Source organism: Poecilia latipinna, unplaced genomic scaffold, assembly GCF_001443285.1.
Source record: "Poecilia latipinna isolate Pla-1442-1.1 unplaced genomic scaffold, P_latipinna-1.0 Scaffold1839, whole genome shotgun sequence".
Taxonomy (NCBI): Eukaryota; Metazoa; Chordata; class Actinopteri; order Cyprinodontiformes; family Poeciliidae; genus Poecilia; species Poecilia latipinna.
The window spans coordinates 184,368-198,710 of NW_015114455.1; the positions used below are offsets into that span (position 1 = coordinate 184,368).

Here is a 14,343-nt window from a genome sequence, read left to right on the forward strand (position 1 = left end):
CAACAATTTCACTGGATATTCCTGCAGACACCCATCAACCTTTTGCAGCAACTAGTAAAGACGTAACAGTCTTAAAATAAGTCTTTTATTGCAGTGGCTTTTGAAAAATTAAAAAAAAAAATCCATTATTTTAAGTTTATTCCAGATCAAACACATGGTGTTCGAGTTAAGTGGATGCTTAGGGCCCCCCCCAAGAGCCCTGAGGTAGCATGATACAATTTGGAATATCCAAATGAAAAAATCTGCTTAGGGTCCCAAAAAGGCTTGGACCGGCCTTGATTTATTCAGTCTGCAGTGCGGTTAAAAGTGTAATAAAAGAAGTGGCAAATACTTTTTCAGAGTATGATTAAAAGAACCCAGACATGAGAAATGTATAGTTTCAATGAAGACTTTATTAAGGAAAGAAAAAAATAAATGCTCAGAATGACAAACACTGCCAAAACTCAAAAGTCAACAAAAACCAGCATGTAAAAAAAAAAAAAAAAAGTGAAGAACCTGATCCAAATAAAAACCACTGTGGTTTAAACTCAAGTGTTTCCGAACTTTGGTGTTAATACAAACTGATCAATGTGATTATAAGTGAAAATGATACATGGTGGAAAAAAAAAGAAAAACTACTGAAACCAACGGACACACAAACTCGACCCCTGATAGGAAGGTCGAGACCCAATGGGTGGCTCTTACCAAAAGACAAAAGAAAGGGACACAAAAGGTCTGAAAGAGAGAAAAGAACAAACTGAGAAAAAAAAAGATGGATTACATGCCATTTTTTATACCAAATACTGATGAGATGTAGGTAGAAAAATATTACAATGAAACATTTTCAGATAAATAAATCAGTGAGGCAGAGGAGAGTAGAAGCAATGCTTCATATACTTAAAAAAAAAAAAAAAAAAAAGCATTGCACTGAAACCATAATGACCTGAACACTCACTACAGACAAAACACAGATCAGATGATCAGGTTTTCCCTTTTCCTGAAAGAGCAGCGACCTTGAAAATTGGGGGAAAAACAAAACAAAACAGGAACTTGTGAAGTAGTGTACCCATTTCATAAAATACCCATTAATGAATCCCAGCGTCCTCAGAGCCCAAACAGCTTCGGCTGAGACGCACGTGATCTACATGTGCAGCTCGGCTTCAAGACTCCGTAATAAAAACAGCACAGACGCAACAGCAACCTTGTAAAATGTAACATTGGAATCAAGGAAAAAGAATTGCTTTTGTGTCTCCGTAGGCAGTAAGGCGTCAATGCCAAAAGATTTTAGGTTCTTCACAGTTCCCCTTTTTTTTTTTTTTCCTTTCAGTTTCTTTGCCCTGGTAGTGTTTCATTTCACCCTGGACCAGGACTGAAGATCCCCTCCCCTCACTGTGGCATCCTTTTCTCAGTCTGCCTTGACGAAAGCTGGTAAACATGGCGATGTAGTCGACCTGTTCACTGGAATCACCCGCGCAACATTCAAAACTGTTCCAGCACTTTAAAATCTGATTTAAAAAAAAAAAAAAAAAAAGGTTGTCTTTCATCAAATCGTGTGTTGCAGACAAACCTCCACTGCCGAGATTTGTCAAGTGCTCTTAGAAACAACAAACATACTGGGACAGGAAAAAAAAAAAAAAAAAGGAGAAAAAAAAAAAAAAAAGGTTATTGCCATGGTAGCTAATGTTGCAGCATTCGGTTTTGCTGGGCTCCTCTCAAACATAGGCACTGAGGTGAAGAAGAGTTTTTTTTTTCCCTCTTTAAAAAGAAAAAGTCTGGGAAGATAAACATCAAACATGGTCTTTGCTGGTTTTTACACCAGGGCTGGATAAGGCCAGGCCACAACCGCACGCAAATCAGGATGAAGGTGTGATTTTTAACAAACTTTTCCTAAAGATCCTCGTGTCTGACAAAAAAAAAAAAAGAACATGGCACTTGGACCATTTTGCTGCAATAACCCCCAGACTCTTTCAGAAAAAAAAAATGCACATAAAAGAGCTAGCCATCTGATAAACATGACAGATCATCTCAACACACAAAAAATAAACTATAATGCTATATTTAGTAATGGTCTACTCAAATTCTGGCAAAGATATGAAGCGTGTTGAAACGCATTTCCTCATTTTGGCAAATAATAAAATGCAATATGGGAAATGTGAGAGAGAAATGAACGAATGGCACAGTTTTATCTGAGCTTTCAGATCAAATCATCAAAAAAAAAAAAGAAAAAAAAAAAGAAAAAAAGCTTGCAGGGGGGGGGGTTGATGTTCTGCAAGCGTTCTCCTAACACAAAAGAACTAGCTCTACAAATAATAAAAGTTGAAAGAAACAAAGTCGCATCTATATAATGGCACAAGCATACAGGAAAAAAAAACTACGAGACAAATACCCAGCGGATGATGATCGAAAAAAAAAAAAAAAGCAAAGTACAACCTTAGATAAAGATGCTTTTGTGTCCACTTTAAAGCAAATTCTGCCATGTAGAAAACGACTCCCCATATAAACTACATTCATACAAGGCACTTCATTCAGTAAGAAAAGAGTCACAGTCCTTTCTACTACCAGAAACTGCCTGCATAGCAACAATATGAGGACAAAATAGTTTCCAGGCTTTTGTGTGGTACCACAAAAAGAGTCTAAAGATGGAAAGTTGATTTTTCTTTTCTCTTTTTTTTTGTCTTTTGCTTTTGGTTTTAAAAATTAGCACTTTACTGAATAGTAAAAGTCTGCCGATTTGAAAATAAAGACCAGAGTTCATTCCTCTTAGTATTTTGTCCTCCGCTCTGTCCGCTTTCTGAGAGACACAGTGGTCCTGGGGTAATAAAGGTTTTTAAGTTTGTTTTTCTGATGGCACTCGGAAGGCAGCCAGTCACCAGGAGGAGAGAGAGAGAGAAAGAGAGGGAGGGAGCGAGAGAGAGAGAGAGCGGGTTTCCACAGTGACGCGTTGCCATAGAGTCGTCGTCCAGGGGCCGGAGACAACAACGACGGGCCGGAGAAAGGGACAGAGAGCGACTCACGGAGAGAAGGAGGAAGAGGAGGGCAGCGTGTCCTGCTACCTGCTCCGGAAGTTCTGCAGGACCCCGTAAACCTCGTCTTCTTTGCTGAGTCCCTCGAAAAAAGGCAGCAGGTCCAGGAGTTCTGTGTCATTCATGTCGTCGAACCAGGACTGAACTGGGACCTGGGCGGACAAGGAGCGACGTCAACACTCGGCTTGATTCAAAGGACGCAATCTAGAAACTCTCAGAACTTCACAGAATAGTTGGATTTAGATTACACAGAGGTGGACTACAGTTACGATCAAAATACCTATGAAAAACATTGAATTTTGTAACTGTAGCAAAATGCAAAACATTCAAAAGATAGAAATGATTTCCAAAGGGACTGCAAGGTTTCCCCCAGAAAACTTGCTAAGCCTGGTGCTCGGGGCGCTAGGGCAGGGCCATGTTTTTGAGTTAAAAAATGTTTAAAGTTGACAGGAAATTTGAAAATATCAATTGATCGTTATACCTTATTGGAAGACTGGAAGGTTAATACCTAACCACCAACCATAAAGTCTTAAAAACAGGCAATAATAATAACAATAAACTAAAATAAACAATTCTAAGCCTGGTGGGGGCACAAGTAAAGCCTGGTGGCCCGCCAGGCTCATAATACACTGAGGGAATCCCTTGGACCGTTTGTTGTTTTCTGATGTAACCCAAGTAGAAACAGACCACAAACAAGAACTTACAGCATTTTCTGGATGGAAAATATAGGACGCGGGTGAATTGTCGACAATAATAACGTTATTGAGCTCCCGCCCCAGCCGACTGAGGTCTTTGACGTAGTTCCCTCTGTGAAACACGCAGGACTCTCTGAAGAGCCGTGCTCGAAAAACGCCCCACTGGTCCAACAGGTCGGCCACAGGGTCTGCGTACTGTCCAAACACACACAGACACACACACGTCACGATGGCGAACATCAATACACACGTTTTCTTTTTATTTTAATGTGGAGCACAGAGATATGTTTCAAGCCACAGTTCTAAGCAGAACAACTAAATGCAAAACTTGTTTCAAAAGAAAAGCATGGTATCCTCAATTCATTATTAAGCAAGGAAGATGTCAGCAAACACTACTCTAGCTCACAAAAAGCGCCGTGGTTCCTAGCCTTTTACTCAGCATGTAAAACGGCTCTTAAAGCAATAATTACTACAGATGCACCAATCCGATATTAATATCTGTATCAGGTATGTCTAGAATCTATAAGGACTGATCTATTTAGTTTAATTCTATGCTTTATTTAACATTAATTTTAGAATAACTAATTTCACTTTCTGAACCATTTGGAAGAAGAAAGTTTGTTGCAGTTTATTTCATTTTCTTTAATATTTACTCTACATTGGCTGTTCTCCTAATTACAATGACTGAACAAATTAAAGTTGTTTTTACATGTTTGACCAACCCTGAAGTACTTGTGTAGTTATCAATTAAATTTGTTATTTAGCATATTTATGTGTCTTTTTTTTCTAAATAAATGCTTTAAGTCAATGCAGCTCAGATATTGTTATCCGTAGTAAAAAAGTGGATCGGTGCATCCCTAATAATTACAGGCATGTTACTTGATTATCTCTTAAGAAAACTTACCGATTTATTATTGGAAAAGATAAATAAAAGTAGAAGAAAAAAAAAAGGACGACAACAAATCAAACAATATGAGAAGACCAAAAGAGCACAACAACAAAATGAAGTGTCACTAGTTAGTAGACAGAACAGAGAAATAAAAAAATAAAATAAATCCCCCAAACCTTAGCGAGACTGGCTGTGAAGAGCACACATTCGAACAACTCTCCCATCTTCTGGAGGAACTCGTCCACATGGGGCCTTTTCAGCACGTACACCTGAACCAGAACCAAAGACGTCCCATTAAAAACCAACTCCTTCATTTCCGCCATGTGGTATTTTCATGTAGTTCAGCTACAAACATCAACGTTAGCATAAGTACTTCCTACGTCACCTCGCTCTCCGCCCATTGGCCGACACCCAGTGCAAGTAATCATGAATAGGCCAACCAGGATACACACAGCCTATCCTGGATTACTTGAACTGGATACCAGTCAGTCTCTGCAGGGTCTTCACACAGGAAACAAACAGAAACTCCCCACCAACCCCCCAGCTCTTCTAAGAGTCACTCGTCTGCGTCACAGAAATGTTTTTGGGTGTGTACAATACCTGATGAACGGTACCATCGATCTCCACTGGTACAATAAAATCAGCGTTACTGATGGGCTGCGGACACAAACAGAGCGCATGAGGATCACAGTACTGCAACCGAACAGTAGAGGTCCTGCTTGCAGCAGTTTTGGACAAAACGTCCTAGCAGATGATTTGACTGATGAGTTGCTCTTCTCTCTTTAACCTGCGTGGTAATTCAGCAGCCCAGACAATGAAGCAGTTATTTTAGGACTAACTAGACAGCGGGAGGAAAACCTGCTGGTAAAACGATGCAAATGGGAGCAGAGTTACTCACAGATAACGCCACAATTATAACAAACACAAAACTAGAGGTGCGGCTTTACACTCAAACCAAACAGAATGCATGGTTTCTGCAGGTGTTTTAAGACGTTTTAAAGACTATTATGAGATTTAAGACCTGTATCATGACAGAAATTTACAAAAGAAAATGAAATATTTTGAGCAGCTTTTTTTTTGCACAAAATCCACATATCACATTGATTAGCAACAGAAGTGAGTGAGTGGCGAAGACGACCGTCGTCCAGTCAACTGGCGATAAATTTATATTCCCACATTACAGAATCAAAAAAAGAAAAACCAGCTAGCTAGTTAGCGGGAGCTTCAACTGTCTAATGTCACAGAACAAAATGAAGATGTAAGAATGAGATCCCAAAATGTTTGGTTGACAGAAAAGTTCTGCGAAAAAATAAACTACACAGAACATACGAGATTAAAGAGTCCTGACATGACAAGACTTAAAACCTGTGATTAACATATTTAAGGTCAATGTTTATTTGTATGATGAATTTAGAATTTTTTTTTAAGGACGTGGACACCCTGGAATAAACAAAACTTTAATTTGCAGTTCATTTTTGCCAGACCTTTGATTAATGGCACAAAGGAAGATCACCGATTTTGACCTGCCAATTCCGAATTTGTCCAATACCAATTTCTCTTTTCCTTTTTTTTAGTTAGTTGCTATATATAGCAACTAAGTCTCCAAGTTGGCAACAGTAGGGTGACCATTTCACTTCATGCAAATAAAGTTTTCCATTGCAGTTTTGCAAAACAAACCAATATTGATATTACCAAAAAATACCTCATCCCAGCACCAAAATTTTATTTTGAGAAATGTAAATTTATCAGAAATTGGTGCTTCCATTAAGCAAATTTAGTTTTTAAATTGAACAATTATATGAAAACGCAGCTAGTAGCTGATTATCAGACCTTTGTGGAGGAAGGTAAAATTGGCAATCACGAATCCCCCAAAATTAAAATAAATTATGGCAATTTATTGGTGCATCCGTACTTAAAACAAATACTGCTGAAGAGAAAGAACAGACATTTACAGGTGACAAATGAACAGAGCAACAACAACTTCAGTCCCCTCTTACCTTAAATGAGCTGTGCACGAGGGTTTCATCCAAGTCTATCACCACACACTTTCTACCATAGTCAGATATTTTCATCTCTGGTAGGAGGTATTTGGCTGGCGGCTGCAGAGAGGAAGAAGCAGATGATGTCAGATCTACAGAGAGAAACTTGGCATTAAGTTTGGCATCCTGCAGGAGAAGCTCCCAAACATATTGTGTTAGGAAACAGAGTTAAGCCAATTCCAGAATTATGCATGAAACTGGGTCAAAGCTTTAAAACGACAAACACGTCAATGCCTCGTTAGTGGGAATTTTCCTGCTACTCCCAAACACTCCAGCACATCCGAAGTATTGTTGTAAATTTGAAAGGAAGATCATCTTTAATTTAGTTTGTCTCCGTTGGCGGGTTTGGAAAGCATAAACTGAGCTCCGACGTGTTGGATAAGGTGTTGCTGTGCACTAAAAGTAGCAGATCCAACAGCCACACAAACGTTACATCACATCTTCTAGTATTGGCCGTGCTTCAACTCTAGTAGCAGGAAATCGTCTCCCACTTTACAAATCATTAGCGAGATCCAAGCTAGGCTGGATTACATTTGTTTGGAAGGGCAGAACTAAAATATCAATGAAGAGACGACAGGTTGTTAGTTGTTAATTTGACACTTTTGTGTGTTTTTCCCCATTATAAGAGGTTGTGGGGGGTTATACGTTTGTCAGGAGATGCTAGTAAACCCAACCTACACATGAAATGTGCCTCCGTGTTGTAACAGTGTCGTACGAGAGTAGCAGAGCCTCGCTGATGAGTAATCTGATTTAGCCGGTCACAGGTAAGCAGATCAGAGCTTTGACTAAAGGGATCAATTAGTTTTGCCCCAAGTGAGCTCACAAGCCAATGAATGAAGTGTTTGAGTAATTTTTTTACTTAATTTATTAGTAGCATGACAAGGCAGCTCATAAAAATGGACGTTTCTGAACAGTTGTGTTAACTTATTAGTAGACCAAGTGTTATTCATGCAGGTCAAGTGTCTTGCAAAAAGAACTCATATTTCAATACTACTACAATTAATATAATTTAACAGGATTTTATAAGACAGGCCAACAAACTAGTGCAGAATTGTGACGTGAAACAAAAATAAAACATGCTTTACATTTCTGATCACACTCTCAGTGACGTAGCATGAATTTGCATTAAATTTTCATGACTGTTTATAATTTTTCTTTCACAATTATGCACTACTTTGTGTTCAACTATTGCAATAAATCTGAGGTAGTATTTTTTTTTTTTTTTTAAAGTTTGAATATTTAAAGTAGGGCTGAAACGAATAATCAACTAATTGCGATTTATCGTAATTGAAATAATGGTCGGCTAATTTAGCAATTGATTAATCTTTAAATGGAGCATACAGTCATAAGGCGGCCAACTGGTGGAAGAGCAGCAGCAATTAAACCAATACTACAAAATATATTTAGCATTAAATATAAAAAATTATCTGTGATTATATTCCAGTGAAGACTCAAGTAGTTTTAGCTTTACTCAGCTCAAATTCAGCCCAAAAAAGGAAAAAAAATCCTAATAACCACTTTTTGCTATCCAATTATTGATCTGTTTACAAATAAAAATTGTCAACATTACACTGTATTGATGTCAAGTCAGGCAGAAAAGGCTGAGCTTTTCACACGCTGATTTAGCTGCAGATGCATCTTCTGTTACAAGTGATCAAACGATCACTAAAGAAATGCTACGTTTTAGCATTATAAGCAACAACATGTTTATTTTCCTTTTTGTTATTTACATTTTAATGTACTTATCGTATAAAAAGGACCAGGTGGCTAAATTAAAAAAAGAAAAGCGAAATAAGCAGAATGTGCTCATTTGCTTATCCAATTAATTGCCTAATTGATTAATCGTCAAAACAATCAATATAATTATCATTAGTTACAGCCGTATTTGCAAGTGCTCAACGGTTTTGTGTAATAGGTGCATCCATCACACACCTTCCACACATCCTGTGATGTAATCAGCTGAAAATAAAGTGAAGCAAACGAAGCAGATTTAAAGCTCTGTGAGGAGCCCACACAGAGAGGCTGCACCAGCCCACCGGCCTGCATGCAAGGAAGGAAAATAAAATATGCATGATACATACACTAGGGACAGGGATGACCTCAACCTGGTCACACTACAACACAAGAGAAAATAACACACAAACAAAATCCAGGGTAAGGATTAGAAGAACACACACAAACACAACAGATAAAGGTCACAGAATCAAACACTAACAAAGACGCTATTCACAAAAGATGAAGCAGTCCTGCAGAGTAAGAGCTGTCCGACGCAGCCTGGGTCTGTCCTACCTTGGGAGGCGATCCGTTCTCCTCAACAGGTGGAGGCAGAGTGCTGTTGGTGGCTGGTGGCTCCGCATTGTAGTTGCGAAAGCAACAAAAGAGTGTGCAGAATATGCTGCGGTTCCTCTGCTTCTTCAGGCTGCTGTTCGACTGGGATGCTGTCGGAAAAGAACAGGCGCAGGAGAGGAGGGTGAACGTGTAGAAACGCTAACAGATAAGTTGATCACAGATAGGCAGCAGGCGGGAAATTACAGATCTGCCCGTCAGGACTTTCCTAAACAATACCGATTTTCAGTTTAAATTATCCGAGAGCCGACTGGCCCGTTGCGATTGAAAGAGGTCGAAGGTCCTGCACGCGCCTTGATACAGAGAGTGACTTCAAACTGAAAAGGACTTGCACGGTTTTCACCAAACATATCCCTAAACGGAGATAAAGTGATTAATCAAATTAATTGTGATGAATGGATTATTGAAATAATGGTCGACTGATTTAATAATTAATTGATTAACTGGAAAGAATCTTTTAGTGCATTTCTAATATTTTATGAAAAATGGATGAAGTGGTCAAATGAAAAATCTGCAAAATGTGCCCAAAATGTTTTTATCCGATTGATCGTCAGAAAAATCGATTACTAGAACAATCCTTACCTGCAGCCCTGTCCCTAATCTTTATGTACTTTTTTATTAAACTCAAAACAAAACGCATCAAACTATATGCAGCTGGTTGATGCATTTATATTATATTTAATAAACAAGACCCAAAAAGAGAAAAAACTGATTTTTCAGTATTTGCCCTGCAGATCACAAACCATAGACAATTAAAAAAAAAATTATTTTTAATTAAAAAAAAAAAGGTCCTCAAATTGGGGCATCTCTACTAAAAAGTATTTAGATTTAATGATTCCTGTCAAAGTACAGACTGATGACATAACTGGTTTGTTCAACAGCACTGAGGCCATTGAACAAACTAAACAATAGCCTGAACGGTGCGACCACGGTGCAGTCGGGTTGATTTTGGAGACGACCTCTGGAAGAACAACTGATCAGAAAATAACTCTGCTGGCTGGATGACCTCATCACTCAAATGCTGTGACAGTTCAGAGCGCGCTCTACTCCAATTGCAAATCGCCTCTCATTCCTGAACTACGAAGCATGGACTAAATCAGACGCCGAGTCTTTATTAATAGGGACGACTCAGAAGCTGCACAATCCTCCTAACCCAACCCCCCAGAAGTGGCGTCCATTGCCCGATTGGACAAGATCCTTCTTTTTTTCTTTTTTAAATTCACGATAGTTTCCCCTCCTGTTTGAGCTGGCAGGTGAGTGACGGAAGCAGCCTGAACATGCAGAGAGGAAGAGGGAGGAGGAGGAGGAAGAGGGAGGCTCTCAGACCCCACAGAGCCTATACATGGCTGCATTCCTCTCCAGCCATTAACCCCATCCCTCCCCCCAGCAGAATGCAGCCAGAGGCCAGCGCACAGTGAAAATCTTTACGTCAAATCTTTCGGCATCTTAATATTGCGACACTTTGGATTCCTGACCTTAAACGAATACAACAGGAAGCGCATCAGTCCCAAAAGAAGAAGGGTTTCATTCTGGTAACCATAATGTTCCCTGAGGTGATTTTTCACAGCTGTGTTTGGGGGAATAAAATACTCCTGCAGATTACGGCAGCATGTCAGAGTTACTTGTAATGCCGTCTGCTCTGTCGTTTCCTACAGCTTTGACCCACGTTAATTACAGCCTTTTGAGCAAAGACATGCTGGGTATTTAGGCCATCTGATCAGTGACTTAAGTTCCTTCACTAAAACAGAAAGATGGACTCAACAAGGATGCAAAGTGCTGTGAAAAACTGTTGCTCTCCTACAGATTTATGTCCCCCCACCCCTTTCCTTTTATTGCCTCACTTCAAAACCTAACATTTTATTTTCTGAAGTGACTTTCAGATGATGATTTTAAAAATAAATAAAGAGCAGAAGCAGGTTATCCAATCATACCTGGACTTTGGAGAAAGTAATAAAACCATTTGTTAAGTCATAAATTGTTAATTATTGTATTAATCAAATATTCTCATGATTAATTGGATTTTAAAAAATTGTGCAATCTGAACTGGGTGAAGCTTAAACTATCCTACTGGGGAAGTGTCTTCACTTTGAGAAAAATAAAGAAAAAGTAAAGACATCCTTGGAGTAGTAGCAGTTAGCAAGGCAGTCAGACGTTCAACAAATTTATAGATACTTTTTCATCTTACAAATAAAATGCAGTTTTTTTTTTTTACAGATTTCGTTCAATTACTGCTCTGACTGTTCTTTCAGAAAAATTGACATTTTTAGAGTATGTATACTCCAGTTAACGATTAATTGATTACTAAACTAGTTAATGATTAATTGTTTCAGCCCTACATAAATTAACTTAGTCACATTTTTTGTTGCCACACGAGTCAAACTCAGGCCTGAATACCACACAGTGTGCAAAAATCTAATTTTTTAAGCAATACAATGTTTAAAAAAAAAGCAACACAAAGAAGATTAAATTTTTACAATCTGAAGAGACATTTTGCCTCGAGGACAGTCAAATAAAACTCATTTAGTCATAGATGACACATGACTGTGAAGAGAAAAAATTAAAAATTGTCATTATTAAAGATACAGTGTTTAAGTTCTATTTTTAGGATTTAAAATAAAGAAACAAAGGAAGAGATTTTTTTTAAAGCTCAGATTCCAACCTAATAATAAAACAGACAAAAACTACTGGTATTTTTTTTGTCATCCATTGTGGAAATTCAGTGCAAATATTGAAAGAAAAACAACTGAAAAACAGTTAAAATCCTCCATTTATTATCTGTATTTAACAAGATTGGCTAAAAATTAGGAACCAAAGTTATTGACAGGCAGTGGAAGGTCCAAAGAGCCACTTTGACAGACGCCTCTTCTAGTCTAAACTGATCTAAACAAACCTTTACTTTTTCTTCCCAAACAGAGGTGATGTGAACCTCTTATTGGTGATCGTTGGCTATAGTAGAAAGATGTCACATCACTATGATCTTTTTGAAAAAGTAAACACATCCTTGGGGCAGTAGAAGCTAGGAAGGTAGTCAGATGTAAACTGCGTTAATCCGCCTCATCAGCCCAGATCATTTCTAAACCACAAGACCTGTGAGGTTCAGGAGCGGAGCGTCGTCGATGCTGTTGCACAACAGGAAGTCTGACACAAAGCTTATCAGATCGCTGCTCTGCTATCTGATGACCTGATGCAACCAGCAGGTTCAACCAACGTAACTTCACACAGATGAACAAAATAGTCCCAAATTTAAGAGTTTGTTAGGAATTACAGACTGAAAGCACATTGCTAACTTTCAACTCTACTGATATGAAGAATTATAGTGTGACTGAAAATATTCATTTTCTGACAAACATCAGTACCAGGATGTATTTGCTTATTAAGCTTACAGTGATACTACACATTTCTAAAAAGGGTGAAGGAAATATTACTGATAACTTCCAGAATCTAATGCAAAATGAAGTCAAGTTTAGCGTTTATGATATTTAAATTGGTTTTATAGTGTGGAACAGTGAAAGATAAAACCTGAAGTAGAATAAACTTTTGGAAAGACAAGGTAATCAAACAGCCTGGGCTTTCTTTTAAACTAAAAATACAATCATCAGCATAAAAGGTTTGTATTTATCCAACTGGACTTTGTCTCTGCAAAGTAAAACCAGACCAGTGAGGCAGCTGTCGCCTTCCAGTGAATCACCAGTACAGTATTCATTCACCCAAAGCCCATCAGAACCAGACAGCATAACTGGATCACAATGCAAGTGTATGATTCATCATTTTTTTAACAGGAAGATAAGTCCTAAACAACGCTAAACAAACAAACAAAGACAATGTTGCAGTGACTTTGTTCTTATTGTTAGGAGCTATCAGACCCCTACTCACTAAAGTTGGGCGATATGAATGTAAAATTTTAATCACCATATTTTGCAGAATTTATTGTGATAAATAGTGACAGTAAAAAGGCTTTTACAACTTCTTCACTGTCTTTTTCCAGGCAACTAACTTTATGGCTTTTCATCTCACTGCTGTCAAAAAATACACAAAAACACAAATACGGCTTAAAAAAATTAGAACAGGCTTCTTCAGGACAAAAAAGTGACTTATTACCAAATTATGCCCTGTGACTATATTTTATCAGATTTTCACATTCATTGATTCTCTCCTTGAAACAAAAGTGGAGGAAATAGTAAAACAATAATTCAGGTAGTTTGGGGGCTTTTCTAAATGTTATTAATTGGAATTTACCATTTTCATGACGAACCTAAATATTCAAGGTTTCTCCAAGAAAACTTGCTCAGCCCGGTGGTTGGGCGCTAAGGCAGTCATTCATCCAGCCGCCCGTTGTGTTTTTGAGTTAAAAAATGTTTAAACAGGAAATTTGAAAATATCACTTGATAATTATGTGGTATTGAAAGATTGGAAGATTAATATTTGAACACCAACTATAAAGTCTTAAAAAATGCAAACATTTTTTTAAAAATTTAAAAAAAAGAAGCAATGCTTAGCCTGGTGTGGGCACAAGTAAAGCCTGGTGGCCCGCTAGGCTTATAATACACTGAGGGAAACCCTGAAATACCTTTTACAATTTTTTCTTTTCACAATAAAGATAAATCTCCAATTCCTATTACTCACGTGAAATTTAGGTCAATATTCCTGCGAGGCAAAAGAAAACGAAACAAAAACAGAAAACTAACCAATTTCTCCCCGATTTTACTACTATTCAGTAGGGTAGGTGTACACAGGTCACACATGTCAGGTTATTAAGAAGCCTGGTTAGTTTTTGTGCCAGTTCAAACAATGGAAGATCACCATTTACATTCATAAAAGCAGCAATCAAGCAGCACATTGGATAAACAAATCTCCTGTGTATGGTGACAGTCCTATAAAAACAGCTGTAAAATCTTTATTGTTGTTTATATCAAAATTATAATAGCCCTCCAAACACTGGCTTTTGCAGAACATAAAGCGCAAACAAAACAAAACCTGTTAATTTATTAACCTATGTCCAGGGAGAGAAGCCTGAAAGACTCGCCGACTAAATGAATAGGCAGGAATCGTGTTGTGTCACGACTCGACTCTCTCCAACTTTACAGACTCTTAATTGAGTGCTATTTTCAAACAGCGTTGCAATGAACCAGTGTGAATTTAAAGCGTCTGTGTACTGCCGTGGCTCCTGCAGTTCGTCCCATTGAACTCCTGCTTCAGACCCACGCAATGTCACTTTGTACCTAAATACTTAACAAGCGCTTTATAGCTCATTTCCCTTAAAAGGTACATCATGTTTTTAACAAATTATTTAAATATGTAAATCTCACATCTAATTTTTTAAATTTTATAAGATTTAACTTGCACTCTTATGATTAGTTGTGGTTTTTCTCCCA

The 14,343-nt window shown here is 38.0% G+C and overlaps 1 protein-coding gene across 3 annotated transcripts in view; it reads right to left on the reverse strand.

The window, feature by feature from the left end:
- Positions 1 to 2,821: 2,821 nt before the first annotated feature.
- LOC106934657 (CTD small phosphatase-like protein) overlaps positions 2,822 to 14,343 on the reverse strand; it is an 18,558-nt gene continuing 7,036 nt past the window's right edge. For 2 of the 3 annotated variants that reach the window (XM_015014692.1, XM_015014693.1), the window contains 7 exons: positions 8,915 to 9,063; positions 8,707 to 8,739; positions 6,584 to 6,685; positions 5,187 to 5,243; positions 4,763 to 4,855; positions 3,707 to 3,892; positions 2,822 to 3,154 (listed from right to left, as the gene is read on the reverse strand). In XM_015014692.1, coding sequence (XP_014870178.1) covers positions 3,029 to 3,154; positions 3,707 to 3,892; positions 4,763 to 4,855; positions 5,187 to 5,243; positions 6,584 to 6,685; positions 8,707 to 8,739; positions 8,915 to 9,063 — 746 coding nt within the window. In that variant the 3' untranslated portion in view covers positions 2,822 to 3,028. The remainder of the gene's footprint in view (positions 3,155 to 3,706; positions 3,893 to 4,762; positions 4,856 to 5,186; positions 5,244 to 6,583; positions 6,686 to 8,706; positions 8,740 to 8,914; positions 9,064 to 14,343) is intronic. The other variant, XM_015014694.1, reaches the window with a different exon arrangement.